Raw genomic sequence first — 12,241 nt, forward strand, 5'->3', positions numbered from 1 at the left:
TAAACTAAAGTTTTTGTGCCCGGAGTTCAGCTTTAAAGTGCTATATGCTTCTAAGCAAGGCAGATATTGAGAAAAACCAGCAGCAGCCTTAGGGCTGCCCAGTGTTTGCTTTCCCAAATCATGGGAAAGGGGGAAATGTCCCAGAGATATCTAGGAATATTTCTGTCTATGACCTAATACTTGGACATTGATCACAGGCATGAACATCACCCGTGGGTTGGAATATGCTCTTTATGTTATACTTTTTAACTCCTTAAGTGCTAAAGGATACCCTCAAGATATGATTAAAATCTTTGAGATATATATATAGGGATGAGCCGAAACACCCCCCGGTTCGGTTCGCAGCAGAACATGCGAACAGGCAAAAAAATGTGCTCGAACACTCGAATACCGTTAAAGTCTATGGGACACGAACATGAAAAATCAAAAGTGCTAATTTTAAAGGCAAGTTATTGTCATAAAAAGTGTTTGGGGACCTGGGTCCTGCCCCAGGGGACATGTATCAATGCAAACAAAAGTTTTAAAAACTGCAGTTTTTTCAGCAGCAGTGATTTTAATAATGCTTAAAGTGAAACAATAATAGTGCAATATTCCTTTAAATTTTGTACCTGGGGGGTGTCTATAGTATGCCTGTAAAGTTGTGCATGTTTCCTGTGTTTAGAACAGTCCGAGAGCAAAATTACATTTCTAAAGGAAAAAAAGTAATTTAAAAGTACTCGCGGCTATAATGAATTGTCGGTCCCGGCAATACACCTAAAAGTCATTGAAAAAAACAGCATGGGATTCCCCCACAGTCAATTACCAGACCCTTCGGATTTGCTATGAATATTAAGGGGAACCCCAAACCAAAATTTAAAAACAAAATTGCGTGGGGGCCCCCCAAATTCCATAACAGGCCCTTCATGTCTGGTATGGATATTAAGGGGAACCCCACGCCATTTCTTTTTTAAATGGCGTGGGGATTACCCTCAAAATCCATGAGGAATGTTCTAAAGCACGTGAAACACAGGTCATCAAAATTCCATTGAATTTAATTAAGCAGTACACTTTTGAGGCCACTTGTGATCTCCTTTGCATCATGTTGTATTTCTTTGAATGTGTCGTATCCTACTTAGGTACTTTTCAACTGCAAGCAAAGCAGGTCAAATCAGTCTTTTCTTGTGATGAGTTTGCCATTCCACATGAGCCCTTAAAGTTGGTTATTAAAACTTAACTAGACTATTAGAAAGGGAAGCTGTAAAAACATCTAGGTTATAACTTAGCTAAAAATGTCTTCAAAGGTAGCAAAAAAATAGGAAGAATAGGAAGCCGCATTTTACTTACTTCAAATCGCTTTTGCATCCCTATAGATTAGTATGAGAATGCAAAACCCATTTGAAGCAAATAAAATTCTTTCGACACTGGCTCTTAGTCAAACAAAGAGCTTTGAAAATTCTGTGCTATATCAGCATACTGTATGCACATTTTTCCATACCTTTCCACTGTTCCTTATTTGGAGGGACTGTTCCTCTTTTGGAACTAAATCCCTCTGTCCCTCTTTCCTTCTCATTTTGGACAGATGTGTAGGCCTCTATAATAAATGCGATACTTAACTATCCAAAAGTGTTACACTACACTAAGCCTTTCACTCAAATCGTTTTATTATCAGATTATTGTTTTAAATCATCTTTTGCTTAATAATTCTTCATGGACCACATAAGTGAGTGGGATGGGGTGTGTCCTTTGCCTGCATAAAATGTGTTAATAAGGGTGTCTCTCTAACCCAGGGGTCTCCAAACGTTCAACACAATGTTTACTGCCCTCCAAACTTTAGGAGGGCTGGACTGTGGCTAGTGGATGTAGAAAATGTCCTGGCATCGGTGGGAGTAAACAAAGCCATAGCCTTGGTGGTCAGTAGGAGTAAAGAAATTATGTCATTGGTGTCAGTGTGAGGACTAGTGCCCCATCTCTGGTCTTAGTGGGAGGAATAGTACCCTATTGATGGTGTCAGTGCAAGGAATAGTGCCCTGAGAGCCAGATGAAGGCAAGCAAAGGGCCACATTCAGCTTGTGGGCCACAGTTTGGAGACCTCTGCTCTAACCCATCCAACCCAACCTGATGTAAGTTCCTTGTTGACCCTCATAAAACTGACATACCTGGAGCACAGTTGTCAACCAGGGCACCCAGTGCTTTGCCATCTTGCCAGTCCCGGTGAAAGTTGGTGATAGGAAGCTGTGGAATCTTGTTCTGAATCCATCCCAGAAGTCTTTGTTTAGGAGTTTGCTTTTTTGCATCTTCTTCATCCTCATCTTCCCACATAGGCATAGAAATGGAGTAGTGTAGAATGAGAGTCCAGATCAGACCCAGGATCAGCTTAAGGTTTCCATCTACAATGGCTTTTGAATCTGAAAATAAAGAATCATTGTACATATTGGTTAAAAAATCGAATCAATTATTGGAATAATTTTTGCATTATTCAAAAATTACGAACATGTTCAATAGAGCATGTAGGTATGAATTTTTGTGCACCGCTCAAGCAGGAGAGGAAACTCATCCACTTTAGCCTAGAAAGCATTTCACTGCATACATCTGAACAACCTACCATACCAACATACCTAACCGCTGCTCTCCCGACAAGCCAAAGTGAGATAAGACACCCCATGGTATGTGCAATAGAGCATATTTAGAGCCAAACAATGAATTTTGAACATCATACAATAATATTTTCGGCAATTATTCACAATATAAACAAAAGGCTGTTCATTACTTTTTTGAAGATATGCACAAAAGAGTAAAGCTGGTCATAGACAGAGTGAATTTCTTTCCTGCAACCACAGACAGTGTTGAAAGTGGAATCTCTCCCACTGAGCCATTGTTTTCTCCCAGCGGAGGAGGGGGGCGGGGCTATAATAGCCAATATCAATAATTACGTGTAAAATCAGGAAGGCTGGTTGTACCCAAGTTGATCGATCGATCAACTTGGGTATATTCAGCCTGCCCTGTTCCTGCTGAATTTGCCGAGATTCGTCTATGGCCAGCTATAGGTGGCAACAAACTTTAGATACTTTGGCTCCTCAAATTTATCAAACGCTGCTGTCACACTGATAAAATTTTTCTTAGTAGTATCTGCATTAACAATGGATTATGTCAACTGTAATCTACAACTGACATTGTTAACAAGCTTGGGATTCTTGGTGAAAAACATACTGACATTAGAAAACATTGATGTGTTTGTATTCCCCAGTAAAATGTTGTTGCTCCGAGGCTAAAGCCGGCCATAGAGGTTCAGCAGTTATAGTTATAGTTAGTAAGGTTGAATAAAGACACCAGTCCATCGAGTTCAACCTGAGTGAGTGTCTACAATTGTCCCTATCCCTGTACATTGCACACTCACATCTGTCCCTATCCTCAAGGAGCCCACAATCCAAGGTCCCCATTCATATACTAGGGCCAATTTTGGACAGAAGCCAATTAACCTACCTGCATGTCTTTGGACCAGCCGAGATTTGAATCATATATGGGTAGGCTGATTGCACCTAAGTTGATCGATCAATCAATTTGGGTACAACTAGCCTACCGGATTTTACATGAAATTATTGTGTTACTGTGTTATTCCGGCGGAGACTTCTTCCCCTGCCCCGCTAAGAGAACACAAAGGTTTAGGTTCAACACTGACTGACAAAATTAATCAACCAAGATTTTCCTGGCTAATTAGCTATTGTAATGGTTTTCCTCCTTCAACAGCTAATGCCTAGTACACACGATGAGAAAATCGCGCTAAAAAAATAAAATGCATTCGGAGCGATCGTATGATAATCTATTCATTAGTACACAGCTTTCGAGAGTCGATCACGACAGTTCATGTGAAAATATCCAAAGGGACAAGTACAAAAATGTTTCTCGTAAGATTACAGAATGAATGATTTTCATATAATGAGTGTGCTATTTTTATGAAAAGAATCGAGTGACCAAGACCATACATGCTCGGAAATGAAAGAATACATTCCAATTTAATATAATACATTACATCACTTCTGAAGTTGTATTCTGTCTCACAAGATTTTTCGTAACTTTAGTAACCTATTTGTTTTTGATATGAGACTAGCATGCAAAATAAACGGACGATCATTCGTCTGATATTCGAGGCTTAAGGTAGAGACCACACCTGATGCTGCAGAGGTAGCTGGGCAAGTAATATGGGGCCAGGTTAGAGACCTTCCACTGTCAGAATCAGTGTGTGGGCAGCAAGTCTCTAGCCAAATGGCACACAGCTTTTCATGAGCTTTTCAAACCCAGCTACTGTGGAGAGCCCCTCCCCAATTGGTACCAGGGTACTCCAGCTCAAATAGGGTGCCCCCTGGTGTCCTTGAGCCTTGGCTACCTCCAACTGTTTGCCTGTGTTACGAGTGCTATCCTGAATTTCCCTGAGAATGACACTGTGTGTGGGGATAAGCGATTGAACCACAGGTACAATGTTGTGAGGAGCAGGGCTGTCTTAATGAGTGGGCACACCTGGGCACTGCTCAGGGACCCCAGCTGCATGGGAGGGCCCCTGCACTTTCCACGAAGCAGCTTGTCCTTGAGCCCACGTTGCCCCAAAATTGTGGGCCCCATGATGGCACTGAGAGTGATGGATACACAGGGGAGGCAGGCTGGCAGCGGTGCGCTGTGCTGTGCAGAACGATACTTATTTATATATTATTATTTCGCAGCCAGCAGGGAGGGGCAGGGCCACAGCAACAGTGATGCTCTGACCCCGCCCCATGCAGCCTGAATACTCGGGACTCAGAGGCCGTGGGGTAGGAGTTGGAGCTGCTGAGTCGGCAGCACTGAGAGCCCACCTGCAGAAGTAGCATTGTGGATGGTGTCATGGTGAGCCCAGCTGTCCAGCACTGTTTGCACCAAAGGACTTGGAATGCCCGGAGGGATGCTCCCTCCTCCGCCCCCCCCCCCCTTCTGCCTGCTTGATTGGTATAGGTGAGTCCAGTGCTGGAGGTGAGCACATAGCCAAAAGTTCACATGCACTGTATCTCCACTGGAAAACGGGGTACTACATGGATGGAATAATGGTGCTGGGGGATATCAAGGGTGTATGGAGGGAAACAATGCTGAGGGGGGAATCTGGGGTATATAGGGGGTAGCAATGCTTGGGGTAGCTTGGGTGGCTATAGTGCTAGAGGTATCAGGGATGTAGAGAGGACACAGTGTAGGGGTATAAGGGATGTAGTGGGGTCACAATCCAAGAGATATCTTATGGTATATGGTAGCAGTGCTGGGGATATATATTGTGTGTAGAGGGGTCAGAATGCTGGGGGATATCTAGGGTGTAGAGGGGTCAGAGTGCTAGGGGGTATCTGGGATGTAGAGGGGTCAGAGTGCTGGGGGGGGTATCTGGGATGTAGAGGGGTCAGAGTGCTGGGGGGATATCTAAGGTGTAGAGGGGTCAGAGTGCTGGAGGGATATCTAGGGTGTAGAGGGGTCAGAGTGCTGGGGGGTATATCTGAGGTGTAGATGTGTCAGAGTGCTGGGGGTGATATCTGGGGTGTAGAGGGGTCAGAGTGCTGGGGGGGGTATTTGGTGTGTAGAGAGATCAGAGTGCTGGGGGGGTATCTGGGGTGTAGAGGGGTCAGAGTGCTGGGGGGGTATCTGGGATGTAGAGGGGTCAAAGTGCTAGGGGGGTATCTGGGGTGTAGAGGGATCAGAGTATTGAGGGGAATATCTGGGGTGTAGAGGGGTCAGAGTCCTGGGGGGGGGGATATCTGAGGTGTAAAGGTGTCAGAGTGCTGGGGGGTGGTTATCTGGTGTGTAGAGGGATCAGAGTGCTGGGGGGAAATGGACATACATTTTCTTTGTGTACAACGCGCAAGACCACGCAATTGTCAGTTAAAGTGACACAGTGCCATATTGCAAAAAATGGCCTGGTCATTAAGGGGGCAAATTCTTCTGGGGCTGAAGTGGTTAATATATTAAAATAAGTATATTAATAATATTTCATTGGCAGGTAGATGATTTATGTTGGGCAGTACTGAGAGATGATCAAGCTTGCTTTTTATCTCACACTTTAGTATACGATCTCATTTCAGTCCCTGGCACAGACAAGCGTACAAAGACCTAATAATGGGGTTTATTTTTTCTCGCACATTCTTACCCAAAATTTTTTCCTTACAGAAGTACAGACACAAATAACACCGATCTGCACACACTAATCCTAGCTGCATGTAAAATAGGAAAAGATTCACATACAAATCCTTTTCTGACATCAGACCAGCTGCAGATATATAGCACTGAAGGCTTAATCGTACAACAGAAATTACAAACTATTTAAGGAAACATTCAGCAGCACTCTCAATAGCCGCTGCTATGAATGGAAGGCTGGCAGCTTCATGACCAGATAAAAGTAGCCAACTAGATGGAGATATTAGAATCTGAACGCTTACAGAAAGACGGCTAGGAATATGTACTCTTATGGTGAGATGAATAAAGGACCTGACCAGAAACAATGGTAGATAAAATATTACACAGAGGAAAAGAAGAGAACAGCACTTTATTTCCAAAAATTGTATATACTGTAGTATGTATTTATGAGTCATTACATATATTCAAATCATTAGTAAGACCTCATCTGGAATATGCAGTTCAGTTTTGGTCACCAGTTCTCAAAAAGGATATCAGAGAACTGGAGAAAGTGCAGAGAAGGGCAACCAAACTAATAAGAGGCTATGACGGAAGATTAGAGGAACTGAATTTATTCTCTCTTGAGAAGAGGGAATTAAAGGGGGGGGGGGGGGGTATGATCACCATGTATAAATACACAAGTGGTCCATATAGTGAACTTGAGTTATTCACTTTCAGATCATTACAGTGGACAAGGAGGCACCCTTGCCTTTGGGAGCACCATAAATGTAACCTCTACATATGGAAAGGCTTCTTCACTGTAAGAGCTGTGAAAATGTGAAATAGACTCCCTCAAGAACTAGTTCTAGCCTGCTCAGCAGATTGTTTTAAGAAAGAGCTAGATGCATTCCTAAACTCACAAAATATAACTGGATACTAACATTTATAGGCAATAACATCAATGGTAGTTCATCCAGGGAATCTACATTGTAAAGCGCTGCGCAAACTGTTCGCGCTATATAAATCCTGTATAATAATAATAATCTGATTGCCTTCTGGTAGGTCAGGAAGGAATTTGTTCCCCGCTGGAGCAAATAAGATCCTACTTTACTGTTTTTTCCTTCTTCTGGGGGTATGGAATTGTGTATTTTGAGGTTTTGATTATTTTGTTTTTTTTCCATTGGTTAAACTATATGAACTTGTGTATTTTTTCACCCTATATACTGTATCTATACATATATTTTATTGGTTGCTATGGGTTGCTGCATTTTACTTTAATAAGGTTCTATGTATGAAACAGTCTTCTTTAATTGCGTCTGTAGATGTAAAAAAGTTTTATTCCAGGGCAGGTTATAGAATGTTTATTCTCACACTGAGGATCAGACAGTAATGCATACCATTACCATTATAGCACAATGTCTGGTAGATTATAAAGGTGTTCAGAGCAATCGTCTGGCAGCAAACATTTTCCATTCAAACTCTGAGCAAGTGTGCCCTTCACCAGACAAAGGGAGTAAGTACAGGAAGAGTAAAGAGCAAGGCTTGCTGTGAATATGAATGAACCCAGTCTAGCACCATTTAATATGTTTTATATGCAATTAAAGATATGATGTCTTCCTGAGCTATGATAGCAAAGACTGCAAGTTCACTCCCAAAATGATTTCAAAGTTGCTGGAACTTTTCTATGACGGATCCTGAGGACTCACTTTTTAGTGCCAGGAGCCCAAGACGGTTATCTTCTGTGAGGATCCAGAGGAGGTTATCTTCTATGAGGATCCAGAGGAGGTTATCTTCTATGAGGATCCAGAGGAGGTTATCTTCTATGAGGATCCAGAGGAGGTTATCTTCTATGAGGATCCAGAGGAGGTTATCTTTTGTGAGGATCCAGAGGAGGTTATCTTCTGTGAGGATCCAGAGGAGGTTATCTTCTGTGAGGATTCAGAGGAGGTTATCTTCTGTGAGGATCCAGAAGAGGTTATCTTCTGTGAGGATCCAGAGGAGGTTATCTTCTGTGAGGATCCAGAGGAGGTTATCTTCTGTGAGGATCCAGAGGAGGTTATCTTCTATGAGGATCCAGAGGAGGTTATCTTCTATGAGGATCCAGAGGAGGTTATCTTTTGTGAGGATCCAGAGGAGGTTATCTTCTGTGAGGATCCAGAGGAGGTTATCTTCTGTGAGGATCCAGAGGAGGTTATCTTCTGTGAGGATCCAGAGGAGGTTATCTTCTGTGAGGATCCAGAGGAGGTTATCTTCTGTGAGGATCCAGAGGAGGTTATCTTCTGTGAGGATCCAGAGGAGGTTATCTTCTGTGAGGATCCAGAGGTGGTTATCTTCTGTGAGAATCCAGACTATCCAGAGGAGGTTATCTTCTGTGAGGATCCAGAGGAGGTTATCTTCCAGAGAAGGTCTTACAAATGCTCTGTACTATTAATTTTGCTGAATTCACTTTCTGAAAATGAGTCTGCCCAGAAAATCTTTGCAGTTAAGAAGTTGCCAGACCTACCAAGTTGTTCCAGCTCAGTGAGTAGTTTTGAAGCCAGTAGGGCAGCACAAGAGAGTCAACTAACGTTTACAAAAGAAGGTCAGCAGTGGCATCTACATATTGCTCACGACATATTCACTTCACTTGACCTGACATTCACACCTGAGCGTAGCGCGTTTGAACGTTTTTACCGGCGTTTTGTCGCGCGACAACGAGCGTTTTTTAACTTCGGCGTCAGGTGCTAAGGAAACGCACTGGCATTGAAGCGGGTCATCACAGTACAACAATTGGTCATGTGTTTTGACAGCCAATAATTTTCAATGGGCTGCCTTAACTTAACACACATCAACATGCAATTTCACAAGTGTTAATGCACTACAAAGTAGTAAATGGGGCCCTTGGATAACCTTTAGACTGGGTTCACACTATTGTGAATTGGTTGTGGGTTTCACCGCATCCAATTTGCATGTCAGGAGATTGTTCACACATCTTCGGTGAAAATTTCACAGGAGCCCTGTGCATCTTCTGGTCCGTTTCAGGTCCGTTTCAGGTCTGAATTCAGCCAAAACAAACCGTACCACCTAGTATGAGCCGCTCCATTCTGTGGTGTGAACCCAGCCTAAATCCTTACAGTACCATTCAAGCCAAAATAAATATATATATTATTTTAATTGATATTATTATAAATGAGGGAGGATTTGAACCTCTTTCAGTTTTCTTTTGCAGTCTGTGCCATATAGAAAAAGATCCCCCCTCACCCACTGTCCAAGAGACACAGCCAGGGCAGCTGATAAGGCAGTACAGCTGTACTGTCCTATTACAGCCAGCGATCCTCTTCTGTCTCCCACTGCAGTGCTGCCAACTTCTCCTTCTCTCCCTCCCTCCGGCTGCATTGCAAGGAGCTTAGTTCTAGCACATACACCCCTTCCATCTGCTGTCCGTGCCCACCATGTACCCCTTTCCCCCGCAGAGCTGCTAGCTTCCCTCCTCTCCTGCCGGCAGCTGCTGTGGGCACAGAGGGGGATGTAATTTACTGGTCCTTTCCTTTCTGGAATGAACACAGTGAGCAATCAGTACCAATCCCTCCTGTGTCCATTCATCATAAACTGTGTGTTCCTTTGCTACAGTTTGTGAATGAGCAGGGTGCCTCAGAGGGCTTCCTATTCATTCATCTGTGCTGCTGAGGATGTAGCGAAAGGGACTAATAAATCTATGTTCTCAGTTACTTTCAACCGGGGGGGCTGTCAGGTAGGCTGTATAGGTCCCCCTGTGATTTCTAAAAGCAGCCCTGGACACCACAGAAAGTAAATGAAAATCTCCCCGTGGGAAGAAAACTTACAGTTGGCAGCTGTCACAGCTGAAAGTGCTAGTTCCCTGGCTGTCATATAGCTCAAATGGCTGACTTTATCAGTGACTCAGAAACTATTGCGGCTAGACAGCCGGGCAGCCAGGCAACTAGTATTGTTAGGAGGAGAGTCTTTATATCTCACAGCTCAGGTTTGCTTTCAATTAAATCTTTTTTTCTTTTCCTTTGCACTGCAAACACATTAAAAGAAGCATAAAAGTTCTACTGTGTGGTTCAGTGCAGCAAATCATGCTTAGTCGCTTGGTTGCCGTGCCGATCATTTCGCATCCATACTCTCTAAGAAAAGTATGCATTTGCTAACTGCATGTATGTTCCAGGTCAGTGATTCAAAGTACTGAAGCCAGAGATAGCCAGAAAAATAGCATTTTAAGAAGAAGTTTGGCAATAGCAGGTATTCCTGTTTCATGTAATGCCACGTACACACGACTGGACTTTCCGGCAGACTAGGTCTGACTGTCTTTCCGATGGACTTTCGGCGGAGTTCCGACTTACTTTCCGAGCAAATGGACTTGGCCACACATGTACGGACTAAGTCCGTTCGAAAGTCCGTTTGTTTTGAACGTGATGACGTAATACGGGACTAAAAGAGGAAGTTCAATAGCCAGTAGCCAATAGCTTCCCTTGTGTCGTATTTGGTCCGTCGGACCAGCATACAGACAAACGATTTTCTTGTTAAGAATTGAGTCCGTCGGACAGATTTGAAACCTGTTCTATTTCTAGGTCCGTCTGATTTTTTTAAATGAAAAATGATCGGATTAGCCCACACATGATCGGATTGTCTGATGGACTAATTCCGGCAGACCTAGTCTTCCGGAAGGTCTGGTCCTGTGTATGCGGCATAAGAGACAAGGGGGGGGGGGGGGGGGTTTACCTTTAACTGGAATGTGCAAAAACTGGTGCAGCTCTCCATAGAGACCAATCAGCTTCTAGGTTTTATTTTCAAAGCTTAATTGAACAAACTGAAGTTAGAAGCTGATTGGCTTCTATGCACAGCTGCACCAGATTCTATGGGGGTTATTTACAAAAGGCAAATCCACTTTACACCACAAGTGCAAACTGCAAGTGCAAAGTGCACTTGAAATTGCACTGAAAAGTGCAGTACTGGAAGTGCAGTCACTGTAAATCTAAGGGGGTAGATCTGAAATGAGGGGAAGCTCTGACGATTTTATTATCCAATCATGTGCAAGCTAAAATGTTGTTTTTTATTTTCCTTGCATATCTCGCACCCATTGACAGCTACTGCACTTCCAAGTGCACTTTCAGTGCAATTTCAAGTGCACTTTGCACGTGTAGTTTGCACTTGTAATGCAAAGTGGATTTGCCTTTAGTAAATAACCCCCTATGGTGTGCACCAGTTTTAGTAAATCTCTCCCACTGTCCTGCAAGCACCTCACACTCATACACAAAACATACTGCCACAAGCACCACATGAGTCATGTATCCTCTGCATTCCAATATCTTCTCAATCTTTCCATAAAAGCAAAGAACAAAAGCGGAGAGAGAATGTCCAGGAATATCAGGGTGGGGACGGGGATGTGGGGGGTGTTGGAGGCAGTACACCCTGCAGTCATCTGGAAGGAGGGTGTGAAACAGAAGGGAATTACAAGATTGGCGGAACAAATGACAGCTGAGATAATGTCATCACAAATTCCTTTGCCTTATTCTCTGGCTCTGCTTCTTCACACCCTTCATTTTTACCTCTCTCACAGTCATGACAAATGGAACCTGTTCTGGCTATAAGTTACAATTATCTGTTATTAATGTAAGTGCCTGTGATTGATATACAGTGAATATGTAGTGACATGGCCTTGCGGATTTTTGGTTTACTGTTCAGCTAGAGCAAATGTTATAATACCTTAAAGCTGAACTCTGGAATTATTTGAATTGAATACTTACATTTGTCCAGCTTGGAGCAGTATACATGTCTTAGACCTGAAGGACCACTGGGGGAGCTGAAAATCATTATAGTAGTCAGTGCTACTACTACAGTGATCGATGCGATATTCTGCATAGATCCCAAGTGTCCCTGATTTCAAGGGACTGTCCCTGGTTTGGAACAAAGTCCCTCTTTCCTCCTCATTCGTCCCTAATTTTGTTCTGATCTACAGTGGTGTGAAAAAGTGTTTGCCCCCTTCCTCATTTCCTGTTCCTTTGCATGTTTGTCACACTTAAGTGTGTCGGAACATCAAACCAATTTAAACAATAGTCAAGGACAACACAAGTAAACACAAAATGCAATTTGTAAATGAAGGTGTTTATTATTAAAGGTGAAAAAAAATCCAAACCATCATGGCCCTGTG

The 12,241-nt window shown here is 43.1% G+C and overlaps 1 protein-coding gene across 6 annotated transcripts in view; it reads right to left on the reverse strand.

Moving 5' to 3' along the window:
- Positions 1-12,241, reverse strand: part of FLNC (filamin C) — an 80,291-nt gene that overhangs the window by 38,468 nt on the left and 29,582 nt on the right. For all 6 annotated transcript variants that reach the window (XM_077472866.1, XM_077472867.1, XM_077472865.1 and 3 more), the window contains exon 2: positions 2,136-2,384. In XM_077472866.1, the coding sequence (XP_077328992.1) occupies positions 2,136-2,384 (249 nt within the window). The remainder of the gene's footprint in view (positions 1-2,135; positions 2,385-12,241) is intronic.

The sequence above is a fragment of the Lithobates pipiens genome, unplaced genomic scaffold, assembly GCF_037356315.1.
Source record: "Lithobates pipiens isolate NorthernLeopardFrog02 unplaced genomic scaffold, aLitPip1_a1.2 Scaffold_8, whole genome shotgun sequence".
Taxonomy (NCBI): Eukaryota; Metazoa; Chordata; class Amphibia; order Anura; family Ranidae; genus Lithobates; species Lithobates pipiens.